Genomic DNA, 20,090 nt, shown 5'->3' on the forward strand with positions numbered 1-20,090 from the left:
CTGTCATAGAGCTGAGAGCCCTGGTTTGAGGTTTCAGCTGGGTCAGCACCCTCTGCCTGCCAGTGAGGCATCTTGAAAGGATTCTCCCACCCTCAGTGGAGCAGTTCCAAATGAACTACAGGGAACACATGAGCTGATCTCATTGCACCCGGGCCTACGGCCTAAATAAATAGATTGTTACTTAAAGGCCCTATGTCAGATGGCTTGTGACACAGCAACAGACAATTGATACAGTGTCCCAACCTCATTCCCAGTCTTGCCAGTTGCTTTGCACCTCTGTGCCACCGTAGGTGTGCCTCACCACTTACGGGCTCTTTTGAATCTGCCTTACAACCTTGAGAGCTTACACATGGTCTCTGGGCTGCTAGGGTTGGAAGGACTTCCTAACAGAAGAAAAAAACAAGTCTAGATTCAAGAGTTTAAAAAGAGGAATCTTAAATATGATCTGTCCCACCAGAAAATGACAAGAATCAGATTACATCACACACAAGAGACCTTGGTATTAAGTGATCAGTGAACAGTCATTGACAAAGGACAATAGGGGAATATCTTGAGTCTTTGTTAATGAACTGAAAAGATTTTTCATCCTGACACAAACATTGCCCAAAATATTTTTTGAAGATTGGGAAGCTTAGTCATCTATCGCCTTTCTAGCAGTCATCCATGTTGGCCCTATGAAGACTCACAGAGCTAACTTAGAGCCCCAGCTATAAACCCTTCCCTTCCGTTTCTTCTCTTATCCATATCTCATTGAATAAATAAGACTTCCTTTATTTATCCTGAAACTCGCCCCTACCTGTTCCTCTGCCAGAGGAAATCTGGGTTGTACAGCGTTGTAAAACAGACCAGAGCTGCCCTTGTTCTCAGAGAATGAAAATGGAAACTCCTATCTCCTTGCCTTTTCTCCTTTCTGACAAGAGAGCAGGTGGGACCTCCTCCTTTTGTTTTTTAAGAAGTGGAAGGCAGATACGTAAACTATATAAATAGCAGCAGTATCCAGACCGTGCGGGCTCGCTTCAGCACACGCAGAGGGCAGCCGTGTAGCCGCCCTGACCGCAAGCTTGGTCAGCAATTTCCAGTTTGTGCAGACGCTGCAAAACGGCCTCCCATCCCCTATCTCACGTGACCGTCACAACCACTCGGAAGCTCAGCAGGCATTGTTCTGCCTGTTTTACGAAAACGGAAGCGGAGAAACCCGGAGAAGGCATATTACAGAGCTCCTAACTCTCCGAAGTTGGCCTTCTGTTCCTTCCCATGCAACCATTAACTGCATTGGGGTCCTGGTCCTGATGCTGAGGCGCCGCCGAGGCGCGCACACCTGCGCCCGAGCAAGGATCGGCCCGCCAATGAGGAAGCCGTATTCAGGAGGCGGGCCGGGGAAGCTGCCAATGAGAGAGTCTGCCCCGAGAGAGATGTAGCTAATGAGGGCCTCGTCCTGGAGAAGGACGGCCGTTGGGCCAATAAAAGCCTGGGACCAGAGAGGCTGGAAGGCGGAACGGCCAGTGGGGCGCCTGGGCGGGCGGTGAGCCGAGCGCCAACCCGCAAGCGGCCGAGCCCCCGCGCGCTGTCCCGGACGCCACCCGCCATGGCCCAAGCTGGGCCGCTCCTCTCCGCGCTGGCCGCGCTGCTCGCCGCGACCGCTGCAGGCGGAGACGCCCCGCCCGGCAAAATCGGTGCGGAAGGACGCGAGGGGTGGGGGCCTGAGCCCTGAGGGCTGGGCGGGAAAAGGGACTCCGCTGGCTGGGGGCAGAGAAGAGCTGCTGGGCGAGGGAGCGGTGCTCGGGAGAGGAATGGGGCGGGGGCGAGGCGCGGGACTGGGGACTGGGCGAGGGCCGGGCCCGCACAGGTAAGGAGCCGATGCGGGGGGTGGCATGGGCGTGTGGAGTGGGCCACCTGAGATGGAAAAAGCACTGCGCGGGACCGGTCTCCGATCTCTCCAGAAGGTCCAGTGTCACCGAGCATCTGCCTGTGGACCTGGCTCCTTGCAGGGCGCCCTCACGACGGCAGACAGGGCTGGGCTTGGCGTTCATAGAGGTGTGTGGAGGGCCGTGTATGGGATAGGCGTGGAGCAGCCACCTCCCGGTCCCAGGCAGTCTGGGGCAGGGCTTCCTGGGAGTCACATCTAAGCCAGAACCCCGGGGAGCATAGAACGCCTTCAAGGAGAAAGACCAGTGGGTCAGCTGCAGACAGACTCGCTGAATGACTTTTATTACTTGTGTGGCTTTTCAATGTTTGATTTTGAACGTTTTCTAAGGTACAGAAAAGCTGGGAGAATGTTACAGTGATCATTTGTGCACCCACCTTCTAGACTGCCATTCACCCCTTCTCCCTACTTTGTCCTGTCCCCACCACATGTCCTGCTGCCCATCCCTGCATCGTCGTCCGTTTTGATGCATTTAAAAATAAACCAGACAAACCAGGATGCTTCATGGAATCCATCATGCCAGTCATTGACAGGGTTTCATCTTTGTTTACACTTGCTTTTGTTTATTTACTTACCATTGTATTTGAAAGACAGAGCAAGACCTTCCATTGGTTCACTCCCCGAGAAACACAAGAGCCAGGCCTGGGCCAGGTGGGAAAAGGGGACTCAGAACTCCATCTGGGTCGCCCACATGGGCGGCAGGGACCACCCAAGTGCTTGGGTCCCATTTGCTACCTCCCAGGGTTGACATTAGCAGGAAGATGAATGGGAAGTCAAGTAGCTGGGATGCAAACCAGGCGACTTCAGCTCAGCGGCAACTTAAGCCATTGTGCCAAATGACCACCACCCTCCTTTCCCCCCCACCCTTCTTAACAATTATGATCATCTTAACTCTCTGTGACTCATCAGGATTTTCAGGTCCCTTGCATATAGAATTCTCACAGGCAGGCATGTGTGGAAGGACACAGAGTCTCTGCACCATTAGGCTGCCCTCCTGCATCCCAGTTAGTGGAAGTGCTTTGGCCCATCTCGCAGGAACGCCAGAGCTGTGCCAAAAGCTTCTTGGATTTGAAAACCACAGCCCAAGCCATCAAGGGTCAAGACAGACTAAAGCAAGCCAGAAATCGGCTTGGGTCTGGGGGGCTGGAGGAAGAAGAATCTCAAGGGCTGGAGAGGAAGGGTTTGAGCTGGCTCTGAAGGAGAGGGAAGGGTCAGGCGTTTCCCACTGGTGAGTAGGGAAGGGCGGGGCCTCCCAGCAGATCTGTTCTGGCCATGTGGAGCTTGCTGGCCTGCCTCACCCCAGTCCTTCCAGAGCACGGCCACATTGCCCTTCAGCTCTCCTCACTGTGCACTCGGACAGAAACCTGTGCAGCCCTCGGTGGTTTGGACCCTACCCACCACGAGAACAAGGGGCTTACTGCTAGGATGGCCAGATTCTCGGATCAAACGTGGATCTTTTAGGCCCACCACATCACTGCCCTACCCTTGCTCTTCTCCCTGCCAAGTAGACATTGCCTCGGGCTGGAAAGCCCCTAGCCTGCCAGGGTCCTGTGAAGCTGTGATCCCACCCTGTGTGAGGCAGAACTCACTGCTTTTTGCCTTGGGACCCCCTGGAATCCTGCTGTGTTTTGCCGCAGGTGCGTGTGTCGCTCTGTCCACAGAGGCCTGTCTGATTCATCTCTGTGCCCAGGCCATCTTCTCATACACCAAGAATGGTCGGCAGCTGTGTTGCATGAGCTGTTTGGCAGTGAAGTGATGTCTTCTGCTTCCCTGTAGCCCTCGGTCAGCTTCTAGGCCTTTTGCTTCTCTTGGAAAACGGGTCATGGGGAACTCCGTAAATGAAAGCCAGGAGACTGCAGAGGTTTTCAGAAAAAGGTTAAGGGCACTTTGGGAAGTAACTTTGTAAATCTTGAGGAAGAGAAAGTGGTTTATCTGTCCAGGATTCAACACATACTTCGTGTACTCTGGTACTTGCTGGGACCTGGGGACCGAATGGCCTTGCTCTCTCTCTGTCCTGAGACAAGCCACTTTAATACACTGTGGCAAGGGCTCGGCCGCAGGTAAGCAAGGATATGCTTATGGGAACAGGCAGGAGGGACGCCTGACTCATCTCAGGTGGGTCACTCAAGCCAAGCTGAAAGTGACCTACAGGGTGAAGTCAGCGAGGCACAGCGACAGTGTGTCCGACCCAGCAGCCCCGCAGTGGCCCCACAGGAGAGGGAACACGGGCATGTGCTCCACAAGGCCGGAAGGTGGAGGGGAAGCCGGATCATCAAGGACCATGTGGAGTCTTCAGGATTTGCCTGATGCTTCTTCACAGAGCTGTTGGTCTGAGGGTGCAGTTTGGGTCCAGGAGGACAGGTGGCACCAGATTTATCTCACTTTCTTGTTGGATAGGGTTACTGCACTGTCAGAGGAGAGGAAAGTGGCGTTTCGGGGACAGGGTAGGCAGACACTGTGTGTAGGTTGGTGCCAGGTCAGTAGCTACAGTGAAATTTAATGGTTAGTCTCTGTCTAGACAGTGGTTCCTGGAAACACTTCCATGCCCTCACCCGTGACCCCTTCTTATCAGTGCCTGGGAAAAGACTGACGGTGTGGAAGCCAAGTTGGCAAATACCAGGAAGGCAGGAGGTGTAGTAAAGACAGGGGCTGATAAGACCCAAAAAGATCTTGGCCATCTGGAACTTGGTCACAGGAGTGCAAACTGGAGTCAGATGCCTCACCAGGTGACGGGCAGCATGTCAAAGCGTGCATTCCAGTCTTGGCAAGCACAGACAGTGGTGATTTAAGTGGCCGGTGGTAGGCTAGACTTAGACCAGTGATCGACCGAGGTTTTCTGTAAGTGGCCAGAGAGTAGAGATTTTAGGCAGCCCCTGTTGCAACTGACCAGCTCTGCCTCGCACGAAAGCAGCCACAGACAATAAAGAAAAGAAAGGGCAGGACAGTTCCAGGAAAATAGTGTTGGCAAGAACAGGCATCTACCTGGGTTTGGCCTGTTAGGCTGTGGCTTGCTGACCCCTGGGTTAAGCAGTGGTTTCCAAACACTGACCCACCAAACAGAAACGGTCAGTAGCCATTTTTCACCAATTCATAGTGAAATTAGAAAAATAAGGATAAGGTAGTGAGTGTTGTATAAAACTAAATTTGCTGTCTTTAAATGGTCATCCTGAATTATGCATTTCTTTCCTGCTCTTTTGGTGTGCATGTGTCCTTTATGAAATGAAGGTTATGGATATGGCAGTTCTCGAGTTGGCCTTGCTTATTCCTGATAGCTCCATAGAAAATTCCGTCTGCACATTTCCTGCACATGCCTGTGAAACCAATGCCTGGGGAACCCTGGGGCAGGAGGACATGAAGGGGTAGCCTGCATCTCACTCAGTCCCGTGCTCTGTCTCTCTCCTCCCGCACCTGTCGACAGCGGTGGTTGGGGCCGGGATCGGGGGCTCTGCCGTGGCCCATTTCCTCCAGCAGCACTTCGGACCCCGGGTGCAGATCGACGTGTATGAGAAGGGAACCGTGGGCGGCCGCCTGGCCACCATCTCAGTCAACAAGCAGCACTACGAGAGCGGAGCCGCTTCCTTCCACTCCCTGAGCCTGCACATGCAGGACTTCGTCAAGCTCCTGGGTGAGTGCACCATCCTGGGGCCCCGGGGCCACCGGCAGTAGCCATCAGGCCCTTCCCAGACTGCCCGGATTGGATCGTTGAGGCTGGAAGGTCATGAAGCCTCATCTCCTCATTTTACAGATGGAGCAGCTGAGACCAGAGAGGGGAAGGAACTTGCCTGAGGTTACACAGTGAGTTAGTTACAGAGCCGGGATTAGAACTCAGGTTTGACTCCCAGGCCAGTCTCTTCCCCCTTCCATGTGCTGCCTCTTAATAACTGTGATCCTATAAACGTCCACAAGCTTCAGGGAGCAGGCATTGCCTGCGAGCTGGGAGTTGGGCCTCCTCCTAAGGACACTGAGGCTCTGAAAACTGAACATTTTCTCAGCTAACACCGCAGCGAGGGAGGTGGGACCTCAAACCTGGCAGCCCCTGTCGAAACCACACGTACACACAGTATTTGATGCAGAAATCAGAAGGGGCCCTCCCAGGTGGTCTTGCAGATGTACAAAGGGGCGCGTGCAGGTTCTTCCTGACAGTACTGCTTGTTGTCACAAAAGCTTCAGAGTACCCCCCTGCCCACCCAGCTGGAGCTGGGCTTCAGTCAGTCACTGTGCACGTACTCAGGAAGTACTTGATGCCTAGCAGCAGAGCGGTCTCAAGACCCAGACTGCAGTTAGGCTGCAGGGGGGTGAGGGGCCGATCAGGGCACTCTGAGTGTTTGTAAGCTGGAGCACGCGGGTGGCCGGAAGCAGCTGTGACCAGTTCCCTGAGAGCCAGCCCTGTGGCTGTCAGCCCCTGGACGTTCTGGGCCAGCACGTGAATTTCCCTCTTACGTGGCAAGTGGATTCCTGTGGGGAAACATGTAGAATGCCATTGCCTAGGAAAGCCAAATATTTCCCCAGCACGTGGATTGCTCTTTATAAAAAAGCAGCACAACGGAGCGAACCCTTCATGGAGACATTCTGTTTGCATTTGGAAAGCCCTGACTCTAAGCCTGAGGCACTGTCAGGTCTCCCGGGGACCCTGTGAAGGGGACCTGAGGGACTCCCATGTCCACAGGGCTGAGGCACCGGCGCGAGGTGGTGGGCAGGAGCGCCATCTTCGGCGGGGAGCATTTCGTGCTGGAGGAGACGGACTGGTACCTGCTGAACCTGCTCCGCCTCTGGTGGCGCTATGGCATCAGCTTCCTGAGACTGCAGATGTGGGTGGAGGAGGTCATGGAGAAGTTCATGAGGTAGGGCTGGCAGAGCTGCAGGGGTGGGGTTTGGAGGGGGAGGAACCCGCTTGGCTGGAAGTTGTGACAAAGGGGAAGGTCCTTGCTGGACATAATTCAGGGCAGGCTCAGAGCGAGCCCCCTGCATGAGGAATGGCCTTGCCTGGGGAAGAAATGGTTTCTCTGATGTTAGCACACTAGCATGCATCCTCCCTCCCTCCCTCTGCCAAGTTGATAAATGCATGGGTTGGCATCTCAGTCACCTACAAGGGCTGCAATGGGATATGGATAAGTGCAGGTGGAAGAAAATAGGGTGCACTGGGGAGTGGGGTGACCTGAAGAGCAAGGACCCTTTTAAAGGAGGCATCCAGCACCCTGCTGCAGCCCTGTGGGGACTGGGACTCAAATGCTTGGCTTCCTAGACACCACCATCCAGTGTCCCACCACAAAGCAAACACAATGTTTGCAGAGCAGCCCCAGGATGCAGCCAGTGCACAATCAGTCAGCAGGGGTTCTAGTCCCTGCTAGTCCCTAAGGTTGGCTCAGCAGTGGAGGGACAAGATGAGAGGTCGGGAATAAACAGGAGTCCTGAGAGGTCAAGAGGACAGGCTGGGCCAGCAGAGCCGGTGACAGTGCTGGCATTAGACGGCTGTCATCAGCTTCAGCGTGGTCCTAGGAGCTACAGCAGAGCCGGAGCTGCTGGAGGAGGAGATGTGTCAGCAAGCGTGGGCCCTGGCACACTGCCTGGCAGTCCGAGCTGGGTGAAAAGGGGCTGTGGACCACAGGCTCAGGCAGGGAGAAGCTCAGAAAGGTGGTGCAGCTGTCCCTGAGCAGAGCTGTGCTGTGAAGCCAGGTGCACTGGGTTTCTAGCATACTTGCCCTTACCCCTTTGCTATCCAGAGACTAGACCAAGCAGAGCGTAACTGGCCTCCTTGCCACCCCTCGGTAGGTAGAGGAGGTGGCGGGTCCAGGCAGGCCTCCTGGGTACAGGGATGCGGTACCTGGCTGTCGGGCCCAAAGCCACCCCGCACAAGGACTCCACTCTGTGTGCCTCCTAGGATCTATAAGTACCAGGCGCACGGCTATGCCTTCTCAGGCGTGGAGGAGCTGCTCTACTCGCTCGGGGAGTCTGCCTTCGTCAACATGACCCAGCGCTCCGTGGCCGAGTCCCTGCTTCAGGTGGGTGTCACGCAGCGCTTTATCGACGATGTCGTCTCCGCCGTCCTGCGGGCCAGCTATGGCCAGTCGGCAGCGATGCCAGCTTTTGCAGGTGAGTGTTTAGCCCTCAGCCTGTCCACTGCCCTTCCCCTGCCACGCTGCCCAGAACGGCCGGGGTCCCTGCCGTAATCGCAGGTTGAGCCACCTTGTTACAGTTCCCGGGTACCTTGATGCTCCATTCTCATTTAATGCTGGTGTTGGTCCTGCAAGCTGGCAGGAGATGGTATTCCGCCCACTTCACAGATGGTGGAAGCCAAGCTTGGCTCAAAGGGCCAGTGTGTCTCTACCACTGCTGGCTGTCTAACAGTCCCTTACATGTGTGTCAGCATTGGAGTTGAGAACAGCCTGACCCCTGGGTACTCCTCTGTTGGAGCACCTCATCTTCCCGGCTCCCCACCATGAGTGGTTTGTGCCTGGTCCACCATCCTCCAGCACTGGCCATGAGAGTGGAGAATATAGGCTTCCCAAGGGCGGGATTCCCAACACTCAGAACAGCGCCCGGGCCACACCAAACACTCAGCACATGTTTGCTGAATAAATGAAAAGGTTTGTATTTGTGAACGCCTTCAGCGTGCCCAGGTTACTCTTCCTCTGGCTCTTGACACAGTAGGCTCCTTCCCAGCCTTCAGAGCCTGCCTCAGTATCCCCTCATGTGACTTCCCTGCTCAGTCCTACAGTACCTCATGTGTATCCTTCTTGGCATTTTTGCATTAAGATGTCATTTCCACACCCTGTAGTTCACCCCTTTAAAGTATTCGATTCAGTGGTTTTCAGTGTATTTGTCTGCACAGAGTTGTGCAGCTGTCATCACAATTTTATAACATTTCCATCACCCCAAAAAGAAACCCCACAGCTTTTAGCAGTCACCTCCCCAGTGCCTCCAGCCTTGCAGCCCTAGACAAACACAGATCTACTTTCTGCCTCCGGGGATTTGCCTACCCTACACAAACAGCATCCTACAGCGTGTTCTCCTTGGAAGCTGGCCCTCCCACTGGGCACGATGCGCTCACCTCACAGTGTCATGAACGTTCAGTCGTGCTTGTTTGCACGTTGTCTCCCGGTGCCCGTGGTTGAGAGGCCCAGGTAGAATAGTGCTGTACCCTCCAGCCCCTGCCCAGTGGTTCTGAGAGCTCACGGCCACCCTTCCTGCTTTGCCCAGGAGCCATGGCGCTAGCAGGGGCCCAAGGCAGCCTGTGGTCTGTAGAAGGAGGCAACAAGCTGGTTTGTTCTGGTTTGCTGAAGCTCACCAAGGCCAACGTGATCCATGCCACAGTGACTTCTGTGACCCTGCACAGTACAGGTGAGTGGACAGAGCCCAAGGCATGGCTATTCTTAGCTAGGCCCTCCTTTCCTATACAGAAATGGGAAGCCCCAGCCTTTTGTAGTGACACTAGAGGGCGCTATTGTCCTGAGCAAATATCAGTCCCAGAAAGCTTACTCTTCATCAAGCCTCTCTGATCCAATGACCAATGAGGACTTGGAGCTACAGCCTTTCTCAGGCTCCCCCAGTGGCAGAATGAGAGTAAGAACGTGTCCAGTCCAGTGCTCACCCTCTGGCCACACCAGCGTGGAGAGACCATGACCTGTCCTCTGGACAGCCCACCAGCACTCTAGGCTCCTGGGTCGTTTTGTATCTCCAATACCAGGCCCCAGATGGAAGATCAGATAGAAGCCAAGGAATAAGTTGCCTTTTTTGTGCTTTTTCTCCTTCCAGAAGGAAGAGCCCTGTATCAGGTGGGGTATGAGAATGAGATGGGCAGTGGCTCTGACTTCTACGACATTGTCGTCATCGCTACCCCCCTGCACCTGGACAGCAGCAGTAGCAACTTCACCTTTGAAGGCTTCAACCCACCCATCGCTGACGTGCAGGGGTCTTTCCAGCCCACTGTTGTTTCTTTGGTGCATGGCTACCTCAACTCTTCCTACTTTGGCTTCCCTGACCCTAAGCTTTTCCCCTTCGCCAACATCCTCACCACAGATTTCCCCAACTTCTTCTGCACTCTGGACAACATCTGTCCCGTCAACATCTCTGCCAGCTTCCGGCGGAAGCAGCCTCAGGAAGCAGCTGTTTGGCGAGTCCAGTCCCCCAAGCCCCTCTTTCGGACCCAACTGAAGACCCTCTTCCGTTCCTATTACTCAGTGCAGACAGCGGAGTGGCAGGCCCACCCGCTGTACGGCTCCCGCACCACCCTCCCAAGGTTCACACTCCATGACCAACTCTTCTACCTCAATGCCCTGGAGTGGGCAGCCAGCTCCGTGGAGGCGATGGCTGTAGCCGCCAAGAACGTGGCCTTGCTGGCTTACAACCGCTGGTACCGGGACCTGGATAAGATTGACCAAAGGGATTTGATGCACAAGGTCAAGACTGAACTGTGAGGGCTCCAAGCAGAGCCTGAGAACTTCGTCCCCTAATGGACATGGCTCACGCCCCACATCAGTCTGGGGCCACCAAGCCATGCTTGCCCTCTTCCATACGGTGTGGGTCCAGGTGGCCAGCTGTCTGTCTGTCTTGTGGATTCTCACACCAGATGCTTCTTTCTTTTTTAAGGAGGAGAATCAGAAATGGAAAGAAAACTCAAGCCAGTATATTTATTTTTTTTTTAAGAGGAAGTAAAAAGTCCACCTTCTCAAGCTGCCTGTGACTTGGTTTCTGACTAGGAACTAGGATGGTGATAGGAGGGACTATAAGGCAGGGAGGACTGAGTCTGTTTCCCACTTCCTGCTCCCAAAGTGGACAGTTGTTTGAGGCATCTAAAACAAACTAGATGGCTACAAATACAGGGAAGATGAGAAAACCTAAGAAGTGATAACAGCCCTCACTTACTGCAGGCCACGAGCTGTAAGAACCTAGTTCAGAACTTACTTAACGCCATCTCCAAGCCTCTCAACAACACTGTGTATCAGGGGACACGACTGGGAGGACCTAAGGAAGACATGTTTACCCCAGTGGAGCCCTCGATGTGCTCTGAGCTTCCTGGAAGCCAGTGGGAAGAGGGAAGTTTTGCTTGGTGCCTGGAGGAACTGACCATTCTGTTCTTCATGCACGGGTTGAGGATGGACCTGCCTTGCGAGGAAGACAAGTCCCCAAATGATGGACAGCAGTCACCCCCCAGCCCCCACAGAAGAACAGAAGACCAGGTGCTGGAGTGGAATTCCTCAAAGGTCAACCTGGTACCCACTCTTCTGACGCGCACTTGGAAAGAGAGGCAGATTATGCTTTGCTTTGTTTTTTTTCTATAAATCTTTAGAAATAAATAATTTTAGAAAATGAAGTTCAAGTCCCTTCCATTTCTTTGATGCCTGTTCCTTTGTGTAAAAGGGGAGAATGAAGGAATTGAGCTTTAGGCACCAGCAAGTCTGATCCATGCACCACCACATCTGAAGCCCCTGGGAAGGGAGGGGGCCTTGATAAAGGTGCAGGTGCCCGAGTCCCATCCAGACTTGCTAAGTCGGGCTCCAAGGGCCTGGAAGAAACAGTCCTGCCAGACAATGCTAATCCTCATGGCTTTCCTAACACAAATAGGCCCCAGAGGTGGAGATAAAGCCCAAAGTAAGGAAACAGTGGATCCTGGTAAATTCATGGTACAGCTCGCATCAGTTGGCAGCTTCTCCTTAACACTGAGTGGGTTCAGGGGTGGTCATACCCTCATCCCATACCGAGGTGCCTGGGTCCAAGTCCCGGCTTCACTCCTGATTCCAGCTTCCTGCTAATGCACACCCTGGGAGGCAGCAGGTGATGACTCAAGTCCCTGTACCACATGAGAGACCTGGGTGGAGTTCCCAACTCCTGCTTCAGCCTGGCCCAGCCCCAGCTGTTGGGAGCATTAGGGGAATGAACAAGCAGATGTGAGCTCACTCTCGTTCGCTCGCTTGCTCTCTCTCTTTCCCCCTCTCCCTGTCCTTGTCTTTTTTAAAAAAAAGGATTTATTTTATTTGAAAGTTACACAGAGAGAGGAGAGGCAGAGAGGGAGAGAGAGGTCTTCCATTCGCTGTTCACTCCCCAGTTGACCACAATGGCAGGAGCTGTGCCGATCTGAGGCCAGGAGCCAGGAGCTTCTTCTGGGTCTCCCATGCAGGTGCAGGGGCCCAAGGACTTGGGCCATCTTCTACTGCTTTCCCAGGCCACAGCAGAGACCTGGATTGGAAGTGGAGCAGCCAGGACTTGAACCTGCACCCATATGGGATGCTGGCACTGCAGGTGGCGGCTTTACCTGCTACACCACAGCACCGGCCCCAAATAAAATTTTCCAAACATTTAAAGAAGGGTTTCCCTTTAAGAAAAAAAAAAAAAAAAAAAAAAAAAAAAAACTGGGACAAACCTCTTTAGTTGGAGGGGACCCAGACTGGTTGTCATGGTGATGTTAAAGGCAGCAAAAGAGATGAGGTCTTTAATGTACTTGTTGGCTGTGATGGAAGTTATGAACCTAACACGTTGAGACAACCCAACCCAACCCAAATGGACATAAGCAGTAAAAGGTTTTCATTGGTTGTCACGCTTCCAAAGCCACGGCATAGAGCACTGCAGTCGCCTCTTCCATCCTTGTTCTCATGCTCAAACATGGCTGCCAACAGCTCCCAAGGTGAAAAGCTCTCTCGTAGCCACCCCGGGCTCCGGGCCAGTGAGACCCCCCCCCCTCACCCTGTGCCTGTCACCAAAGCCATGCCACATGCTGATTGGCTTGGAACATAGATACCAAGCCAGTAATGGTGGCACAAGGGATGAGATGAAGCCGACTGGCTTAGAGTAGTCGGGGCGTATCCCTGGATCAAAAGTGCACCTGCACTGCAAGGTCGGAGAGCTGGGAAAGGGCAGTGGAGAGGGAGCCCCGTGTTGCGTCCCCCTCACATCCATGCCAAGTGTGCAGGGGCATTGTATGACAGCCTGTGTTTGGGACGAAGGTGGCATGAGCTGTTGTGGTGTGATTGACAAATGACTGGAATTGTGCCAGAGGGCCAAGGACAGCACAAGGCTCCCCTGACAACCACCCCTCTCTGGCGTCTGTCAGAAGAGGCACACAGACATGCAAACTGGGACAGTGACACGTGCATGGCTGGGGCCTTGGCTCCAGGCCCACACCTGACTGCAGCTGGCTGTGTCCTTCAGAAACCTGTACCTGGGTAGACAGGCCTGAGGGTCTCAGAACCCGGCCAGCCAAGCTGCCCACGCTGCCCTGGTCCCCAAGCCCAGACTTGAGGGTTGGCTCTCACTTGGTCCTTGTGGGCGGAAGGAAAGGACAGAGATTCCAGAAAGAAGTAAGACCCAGCAGGACAGAAGCCCCAGGGGCCCACAGGCCCCTGGGAGAAGAGCACCACCATCTGCCAAACGGACCTGGGCCACGTTTGACCTCAGTGCAGAGAACAGGCATTTGCAGCCCTCCCAGGAATGGCACCTCCTACAGCAGGCGACCCATCAGAGCTCTGTGGAGAGGAGAATGGGGGCCTCACTGAGGAAGGAGTAGGGGAGGCATGCGGCAGGTCTCAGACTGTGCATTCCCTCACCGAGCACTGCACTCCCAGTCTATCCCCGGGTACCATGCTAGGTGCTGGAGCTGCTTCTTGTGGGGCTGGCATTGTGGTGCAGTGGGTTAAGCTGCCTGTGGTGATGCCAGCATCCCATATGGGCTGCTCCACTTCTAAGCCAGCTCCCTACTAATGGCTCAAGTGTTTGGGCCTTTGCCATCCATGTGGGAGACCAGGATGGAGTTCCTGGCTCCTGGCTTTGGCCTGGCCCAGACCTGATTGTTGCAGCCATTAGAGTGAACCAGTATCTTCCTCTAATATGTTGCCTTTCAAATAAACCTTTTAAAAATTAAAATTGCTTAAGCTAAAGTGAAAAATTAAAACAAAAAAGCAGCTTCTCTCTGGAGTGTGGACAAGAAGAAGTGCATCTAGATTCCAACCAAGGGAGGTGCCAGGGTGCCAGGTGGACCCCCGCTCTGCCAAGGTCCTACTCTCCTTGCTCCTGCCTTTAAGCCAGGAGACCGAGAAGGCCCAGCTTCCACCCTGCAATGAAGCCAGACAATGCCCTGGAGCTCCCTAAACCCTGTCTTGTGCACTGTATACACGAGGAACCTGCAGCCCAGAGACAAGAAAAGGTACCACCATTCAACACTGGCTAGCACTTGGTGAGCATTCCCAGCGCTCTGGCAGGAGTGGGCTGTGGGCTCACACATTCCCCACTCCCACCCCGCCCTGCCCCAGTCCTCATGCCCCAGGACACCTGTGGTCTCCCAGCACTGAGAGCAACACATCTGCAGCTCAATTCTTCCCACACTCTTGCCGCACGGAAAGGCCTTGGAAGCCGTGGGCCCTTGAAGTCTTGGGGCCAAGAGAGCAGGTCTGTGGGGCCCTCAGAGACCAGCGAGCCCCAGGGAGGAGACACAACTGCTGAAATCAGCGTAGGCTGGCACGGGACGTCTGTTTTCCAAGTGTCTGGAACCAGGCCGAAGCTTCCTGGGGTAATTTTAACCAGTATCCACTGCAGGACAATACCAAAAAAGGTAAGTGACTTATCATCGCAGACAGGCGCATACCTACCCACTGGCCTTGCGTGCGTTAGTCCCTGGAAACATTCAGAGCTAAAGCTGCTGCGAGCACTGAGTTAGGGCAGCCAAGCAGAGACCAGTCTTCCTGCACTGGATGTCGGGCCTTTGGCTGACAGCCACTCCCGGGCGCTAGCTATTCTTACCCTCAGAAAGCAGCCTGAGCCCCCAGCTGTCTTGGGGAGCGAAGGTATTTTTAGGCCCTAGAACAGCTGATTTGCGGCAGGGGTTGGAGGGCCCGGGTGGGGGAGGGAGGATCGAATTGCTGGGGGCTAACAGGACAAGCAGGGGTAGCATCCAGGGGGCAAGGGCCGGCAGGGGCTCTAGCACAAATGGGTCCACACTGCCTTCTGTGATCAGCAGAAGGTCTTGGTAGAAGCCAATGGTCTTGAAGTGTGGTTCCCCAGCCCACAGCATCAGCATCACCTGGGAACCTATCAGAAATGCAAAGAAACCACTGCCCAAAAAATGCAAAAGATCAGCTTCTACCTGAAGCCACAACCTCGAGGTGGGGGCCCAGTCCCCTGTGTTTTATTTTTTTTATTTTTATTTTTTTATTTTTTGACAGGCAGAGTGGACAGTGAGAGAGAGAGATAGAGAGAAAGGTCTTCCTTTGCCGTTGGTTCACCCTCCAATGGCTGCCGCGGCCGGTGCACCACGCTGATCTGATGGCAGGATCCAGGTGCTTCTCCTGGTCTCCCATGGGGTGCAGGGCCCAAGGACCTGGGCCATCCTCCACTGCACTCCCCAGCCACAGCAGAGAGCTGGCCTGGAAGAGGGGCAACCAGGGCAGAATCCGGAGCCCTGACCGGGACTAGAACCCGGTGTGCCAGCGCCGCAAGGCGGAGGATCAGCCTAGTGAGCCGCGGCGCCGGCCGTCCCCTGTGTTTTAATAAACGCCAGGTTGTTCCTATGCGTGTTACAGTTTTGAGAACCACTGATATCAACAGACCACCTAACTAGGTATGGTATGGACAGAGCAGGATGAAAGAACCACCTACATTGATGCTTCTCAAATGCAAGCCAGGAATCCTCAGCCCAGGAAAAAAAAAAAAAAAGAAATACTCATGAAAATTCCAGGGGCCAGCTGGCCCCTGCTGAAACCACCTGCCCTTTGGCAACCTGAAGGCCTTTCTTTGGGTCGAAGTCCAACTACAGAGAATCCCAGGGCTGACAGAGACTGGGAGGATCATCTCCTGCAGCCACGGCAGAGATCTGCTCTATGATATCCTCGAGAGACTCAACTTCAACTCGACATGGAAACTGAGAGCTCACCACTTTCAAAGTGCTCGTTTCCGAAGGCCTGGGACCTGACTGGGTAGACCCAGCTCTTGTTAATGCCTGTGTTGACTGATACCAAGCAAGTTATGATGACATGGACGAAGCATAGGCTTGTAAACCCAGAGTAAAGGAAATATGTGCCTGGCCTAAATGGTAGAAATGAACGCAGCCTGTCTCTGTGCTGGAGAACTCAGAGTGATGGAACATCCAGTCCCCTTCAGGGACATCCCACCCCCATCCAGGGACCTCCCACCCCCGTGCAGGTGCTGGCTTGGGAGCCACAAGTAGCAGTCCCAAAGTCTTGCTTTATAAAAGACAGTGTTTACTTTTTACCAGCCTTCCTTGGCAGGGGGGGTACAGGGCTGCGGGCCAGGTGCCAGGCCCAGGTGGTTCAGAAGATGCAGGTGCAGCCCACGGCGATGGTCTCCATGACGGCGCGCTGGCGGCAGGGCCCGGTGCGTGGCGGCGGTGGGCAGAGGCGGCGACGCACGGGAACCTGGCTGAACACGGGCACACTCACCATGCTGCGGTCCTCCTGCATGGTGAAGGGGTTCACGCAGCCCAGACACAGGCACTGGGCCTCCGGCAGGTCTGCGGGAATGCGACTGGGGTCGTGGTTGATGCTGGGGGCACCAGGAGAGAGGCCAAGGTAGAAGAAGGTCAGGAAAAGGCAAGTTGGCACCCACTCCCCTTCCTGCAGAGTCTGGATTCCCAGAGCAAGACTGCTGCACTGGAGGAAGGGCAGTAAATCAGCTCCCTGGGCAGGGTGAGGCGCCAAGCTCGCGGCAGGCACAGTTATCCACGCTCAGGGCCCCCAAACTGCCTGCTTCCCCCTGTCACCCAGCAGGATGCCACCTCCACTCTGGATTGTGCCCGAGACCTCCTCCTGCCTTCCCTGCCCTTCTCGTCCCTTATATTGGTGGGAAACCTGATCAGGGAAATAAAATGGGAGCACACCGATGCCTAAATTCCACAGGAAGGGGCATCGGGAGTCCTGGTTCTATTCTGACTCCATCTCCATTCATTCAACAAGTCTTTCTCATGCACTCACATGGGAGCCATCCTGTCCCTGACTCTGGGGGCTCACGGAGGAACAAAACAGACCAGTGCTCTCCTGGAGCTCTCCTGGAGCCAGGCAGGCAGGGCCTGCCTTTGTGACTTTCCTTCTCTGTGCCTCAGTTTCCTTATCTGCTAAGTAAGGGTAGATGAGCTGGACCTAGGGACACATGGCATCAGCAAGGCCTTCTCATGCCTGGGAGCTCGTGAGCAAGGCAGACGCCTGGGAAACAGCCCTTGCATCTGTACGAGGTCCCCAGCAAGGCGAGGGAGGCCCAGCTCTGGAGATCTTTCCTGAGCTTTCCAACGCTTGCTTTCTGGAGCTGGGGCCACAGTGCCCTTAGGCAATTCTGATGCAGGCCTTAGGAAGGTGCCTGGCTAGCGTGACAGATGTGTGCAGACACAGCCAGCCTGACTTCCAAGGAAGTGACAACCCGGCAAGGCCTGCAGGCCCTTCAGCCAGGACCTGCCAACAACAGGGCAGCGCTCTGCATGGACAACTCGCTCAACAACAGGCTCTGAAGCAGCTCCTAAGTCTTCCCTTGGTATCCACGAAGGATTGGTTCTGGAACTCCACTGTGGATACCAAAATCCAAGATGCTCAAGTCCCTCCTATAAAACGGCATTATTGGCATTGTAGTGTAGCAAGTAAAGTCACCATCTGTGTCACTGGCATCTCATATGGGAAAAGTTGGTGTTCCAGCTGTTCTACTTCTAATCCAACTCCCTGATAATGGCCTGGGAAAGCAGTAGAAGATGGCCCAAGTTCTTGGGCCCCCTGCACCCATGTGGGAGACCCAGATGAAGCTCCTAGCTTTAGCTCGGCTCAATCCTGGCCATTGTATCCATCTGGGGAGTGAACCAGTGGATGGAGGATCTCTGTCTCTCTCTCTCTCTCTTTCTCTCTATCTTGTACCTCTTTCAAATAAACCATTACATCTTTTTTAAAAAATCATTATTTTTGTATACAACATGTGCACATCCTCTGGTATACTTGAAGTCATGTCCAGATGATTTACAATCCTTAATGCAATGTAAGTACTACGTAGATAGTTGATATCCTGTATTGCTTAGAGATGAGGAGGAAAAAAGTCTGCACACTTACATCACAGATGTGATTTTTTTCCCAAATACTATTTTATTATTATTATTTGAAAGGCAGACATACAGATAAAAAGATCTTCCATCTGCTGGTTTACTCCCCAGATGGCTGTGACAGCCAGTGCTGTGCCAAGCTGAAGCCAGGAGCCCAGGGCCTCTTCCACGTCTCCCATGTGGATGCAGGGGCCCTCACGCTTGAGTCATCTTCTGCTGCTTTCCCAAGTGCATTAGCAGGGAGCTAGATGGGAAGTGGAGTGGCCAGGACACAAACCGGCACCCACATGGGATGCTGGCATCACGGGCGTTGGCCACCCAACCTGCTATGCCACAGCGCCGACCCCTCCCAAATACTTTTGGACTCAGGTTGATTGAATCTGCAGATACAGAGGACTGACCGGCCTGACAGCTGAGGACACAGAAGCTCAGCAAGGCTAACCCACATGCCCAAAGCCACACTGTGGGGATTCAAACCCAGGCACTCAAGCCCTCTGAATCCAAGGTCTTCCCCATTACAATGACTGGGGCAGGCAGCCTGCCCATGCTACCCAGCACAGCCTACCTGTAGCCCCAGGGAGATAGACTCCTCTTGTTGGACAGCCACAGCTGCAGGTTGACCTCACACTTCCTCTTGGCCGGCTCAGAGCTGTTTCGCAGCTGGGCCACCATCTCCCCAAGGTTCCTCTCGTACTCCTCCATACGGGCGAATGGCTTTGCCCGCGACACCAGGTCCTGCGGCACCTGCTGAGGCCCAGGCCGCCAGGGCCCCTTCCTCTTGCCTTTGGGGTTCCTGGGCTGGCCCAGCCCCAGGAAGATGGAGATGGTAAGAAGGAACACCTGAGGAGCAAGGCCACGGGTCAAAGGTAGAAGAGCCAACGTGCTCTCTGGGCAAGACTCTGGTACAGGGAGGAGAAGGGGAAGGAGAATGGCCTCGGCGTGGACCACCCTCACCGGCCATGCCCTGACCTGGCCCCGCAGAGCCACTGCACAGGTACTGACACCTGCTCTGCACCATGAGTGCTCCAGAGTGGCCACCACTGCCACCTCCCTCTCCTTCCCGTCACACCCAATTCATCACTAAGTCCTGAAAACATGGCACCCTCTAAAATCCATCCACTTCCACCTGGTTTTTCACCCTCATTTCCCAGGACAGCTCAGTAGCCTCCTCCCTGGCCTTCCCAAATGCCCCATGGCACCTGCCAGCCAACTCACCCTCCAGCTTACCACCCTTCCCCCTGCCCCTGGGGGACTCCAGGGACACCTCCTGCTGCCTCTCACACTTGTGCTCCGGCTCTGGCTTTCTCCCAATCTCTTGCTCCTTTCTGTCCCAGGGATTTTGCACAGGCCTCTGCCTGCAGAGTTCTGCCTCTTCTCTTCTCCTGCTGAAAAATTTCCCCAGCCCTCATGTCTTGGCTATCACGCAGGAGGCCTCTGGACTTTGTTCTCACCGTTTGTGTGTGTGATATGTTTAGATGTCCATCCCCTACTACACACAGACTCCAGGAGAGCGCCGTGTCAGATGTCATGCACTCTCTGATCCCCCATGTGCTGGGGCTGAGCCCTCAGGTATTCAGTGCACACTTACTAAGTAGGAAAGGAAGACAGAGGACAGAGAGACGAACAGCTAGGTCTCACCAGCCACCAGCGCAATGGTGGGGGCCCTGGCGGAGAGTAGGGCTCCTGTTTAGCCTGTGCCGCGGCAGCAGTCCCATAATGCTTTTTTTGGGGGGTGAGGGGAGTTACTGGGAGACATCGGGTGAGATTTGTAGGATAGGAGGGAGGCAGGCATGGGCAGAGAGAGTCAGAGGTTTCCAGGCAGCGGGGAGAGTGAGAGAAGAGGCCTGAGCTGGCTAAGAGCTGTGCTGATGTCGTAGCATGGGTGGGAGGAAGCGGCGTGAGACAGAGCTGGGGAGAGGGGGCAGGTCACAAGCTAAGAAGCCCATCAGAACCCCATCTTCACCACTCCTGACCCTCGCACCCTCACCCTGAACCTCTGCCTGCTTCCTCTGCTTCCCACCACTGCCAGAACAAGCTCCAGCCAACCCGCCAGCCTGTACAGAGGGGGCTCAGTGGCCTGGCGGCACCCAGAACCTTCGGAAAGCCCAGCGAGAGGGGCTCTCAGTGCTGGGGGCCAGAGCTGGAACCTCTAAA

At 54.6% G+C, this 20,090-nt stretch overlaps 2 protein-coding genes across 7 annotated transcripts in view; one reads left to right on the top strand and one right to left on the bottom strand.

The window, feature by feature from the left end:
* Positions 1–1,484: 1,484 nt before the first annotated feature.
* Positions 1,485–11,234, top strand: PCYOX1L (prenylcysteine oxidase 1 like). Of its 3 annotated transcripts, XM_089334957.1 has the most exons (7): positions 1,567–1,673; positions 5,343–5,549; positions 5,670–5,719; positions 6,591–6,765; positions 7,803–8,014; positions 9,122–9,262; positions 9,677–11,234. In XM_089334957.1, exons 4-7 carry the CDS (start codon positions 6,731–6,733, stop codon positions 10,336–10,338), a joined length of 1,050 nt encoding a protein of 349 aa, XP_089191083.1. In that variant the 5' UTR covers positions 1,567–1,673; positions 5,343–5,549; positions 5,670–5,719; positions 6,591–6,730; the 3' UTR covers positions 10,339–11,234. The 3 variants fall into 3 exon arrangements, with proteins under 3 accessions (XP_002710346.1, XP_089191083.1, XP_089191084.1); XM_002710300.6 differs by lacking the exon at positions 5,670–5,719 and having other exon boundaries at positions 1,485–1,673; XM_089334958.1 differs by lacking the exons at positions 1,567–1,673; positions 5,343–5,549; positions 5,670–5,719 and having other exon boundaries at positions 7,803–7,923.
* A 4,856-nt stretch (positions 11,235–16,090) lies between these two features.
* Positions 16,091–20,090, bottom strand: part of IL17B (interleukin 17B) — a 52,894-nt gene continuing 48,894 nt past the window's right edge. For all 4 annotated transcript variants that reach the window (XM_051843504.3, XM_089336066.1, XM_002710301.6 and 1 more), the window contains 2 exons: positions 18,502–18,776; positions 16,091–16,408 (listed from right to left, as the gene is read on the bottom strand). In XM_051843504.3, coding sequence (XP_051699464.1) covers positions 16,177–16,408; positions 18,502–18,776 — 507 coding nt within the window. In that variant the 3' untranslated portion in view covers positions 16,091–16,176. The remainder of the gene's footprint in view (positions 16,409–18,501; positions 18,777–20,090) is intronic.

This window comes from Oryctolagus cuniculus, chromosome 6 (assembly GCF_051225735.1).
Source record: "Oryctolagus cuniculus isolate XC-2025 breed Fujian yellow rabbit chromosome 6, ASM5122573v1, whole genome shotgun sequence".
Lineage (NCBI taxonomy): Eukaryota > Metazoa > Chordata > Mammalia > Lagomorpha > Leporidae > Oryctolagus > Oryctolagus cuniculus.

Bases quoted from the DNA above. Each gene is read 5' to 3' on its own strand.
- PCYOX1L (XM_002710300.6), top strand. From the start codon at position 1,586: ATGGCCCAAGCTGGGCCGCTCCTCTCCGCGCTGGCCGCGCTGCTCGCC. The intron at 6,766-7,802 runs GTAGGGCTGGCA...TGTGCCTCCTAG, and splicing joins GTCATGGAGAAGTTCATGAG to GATCTATAAGTACCAGGCGC. The intron at 9,263-9,676 runs GTGAGTGGACAG...TTCTCCTTCCAG, and splicing joins TGTGACCCTGCACAGTACAG to AAGGAAGAGCCCTGTATCAG.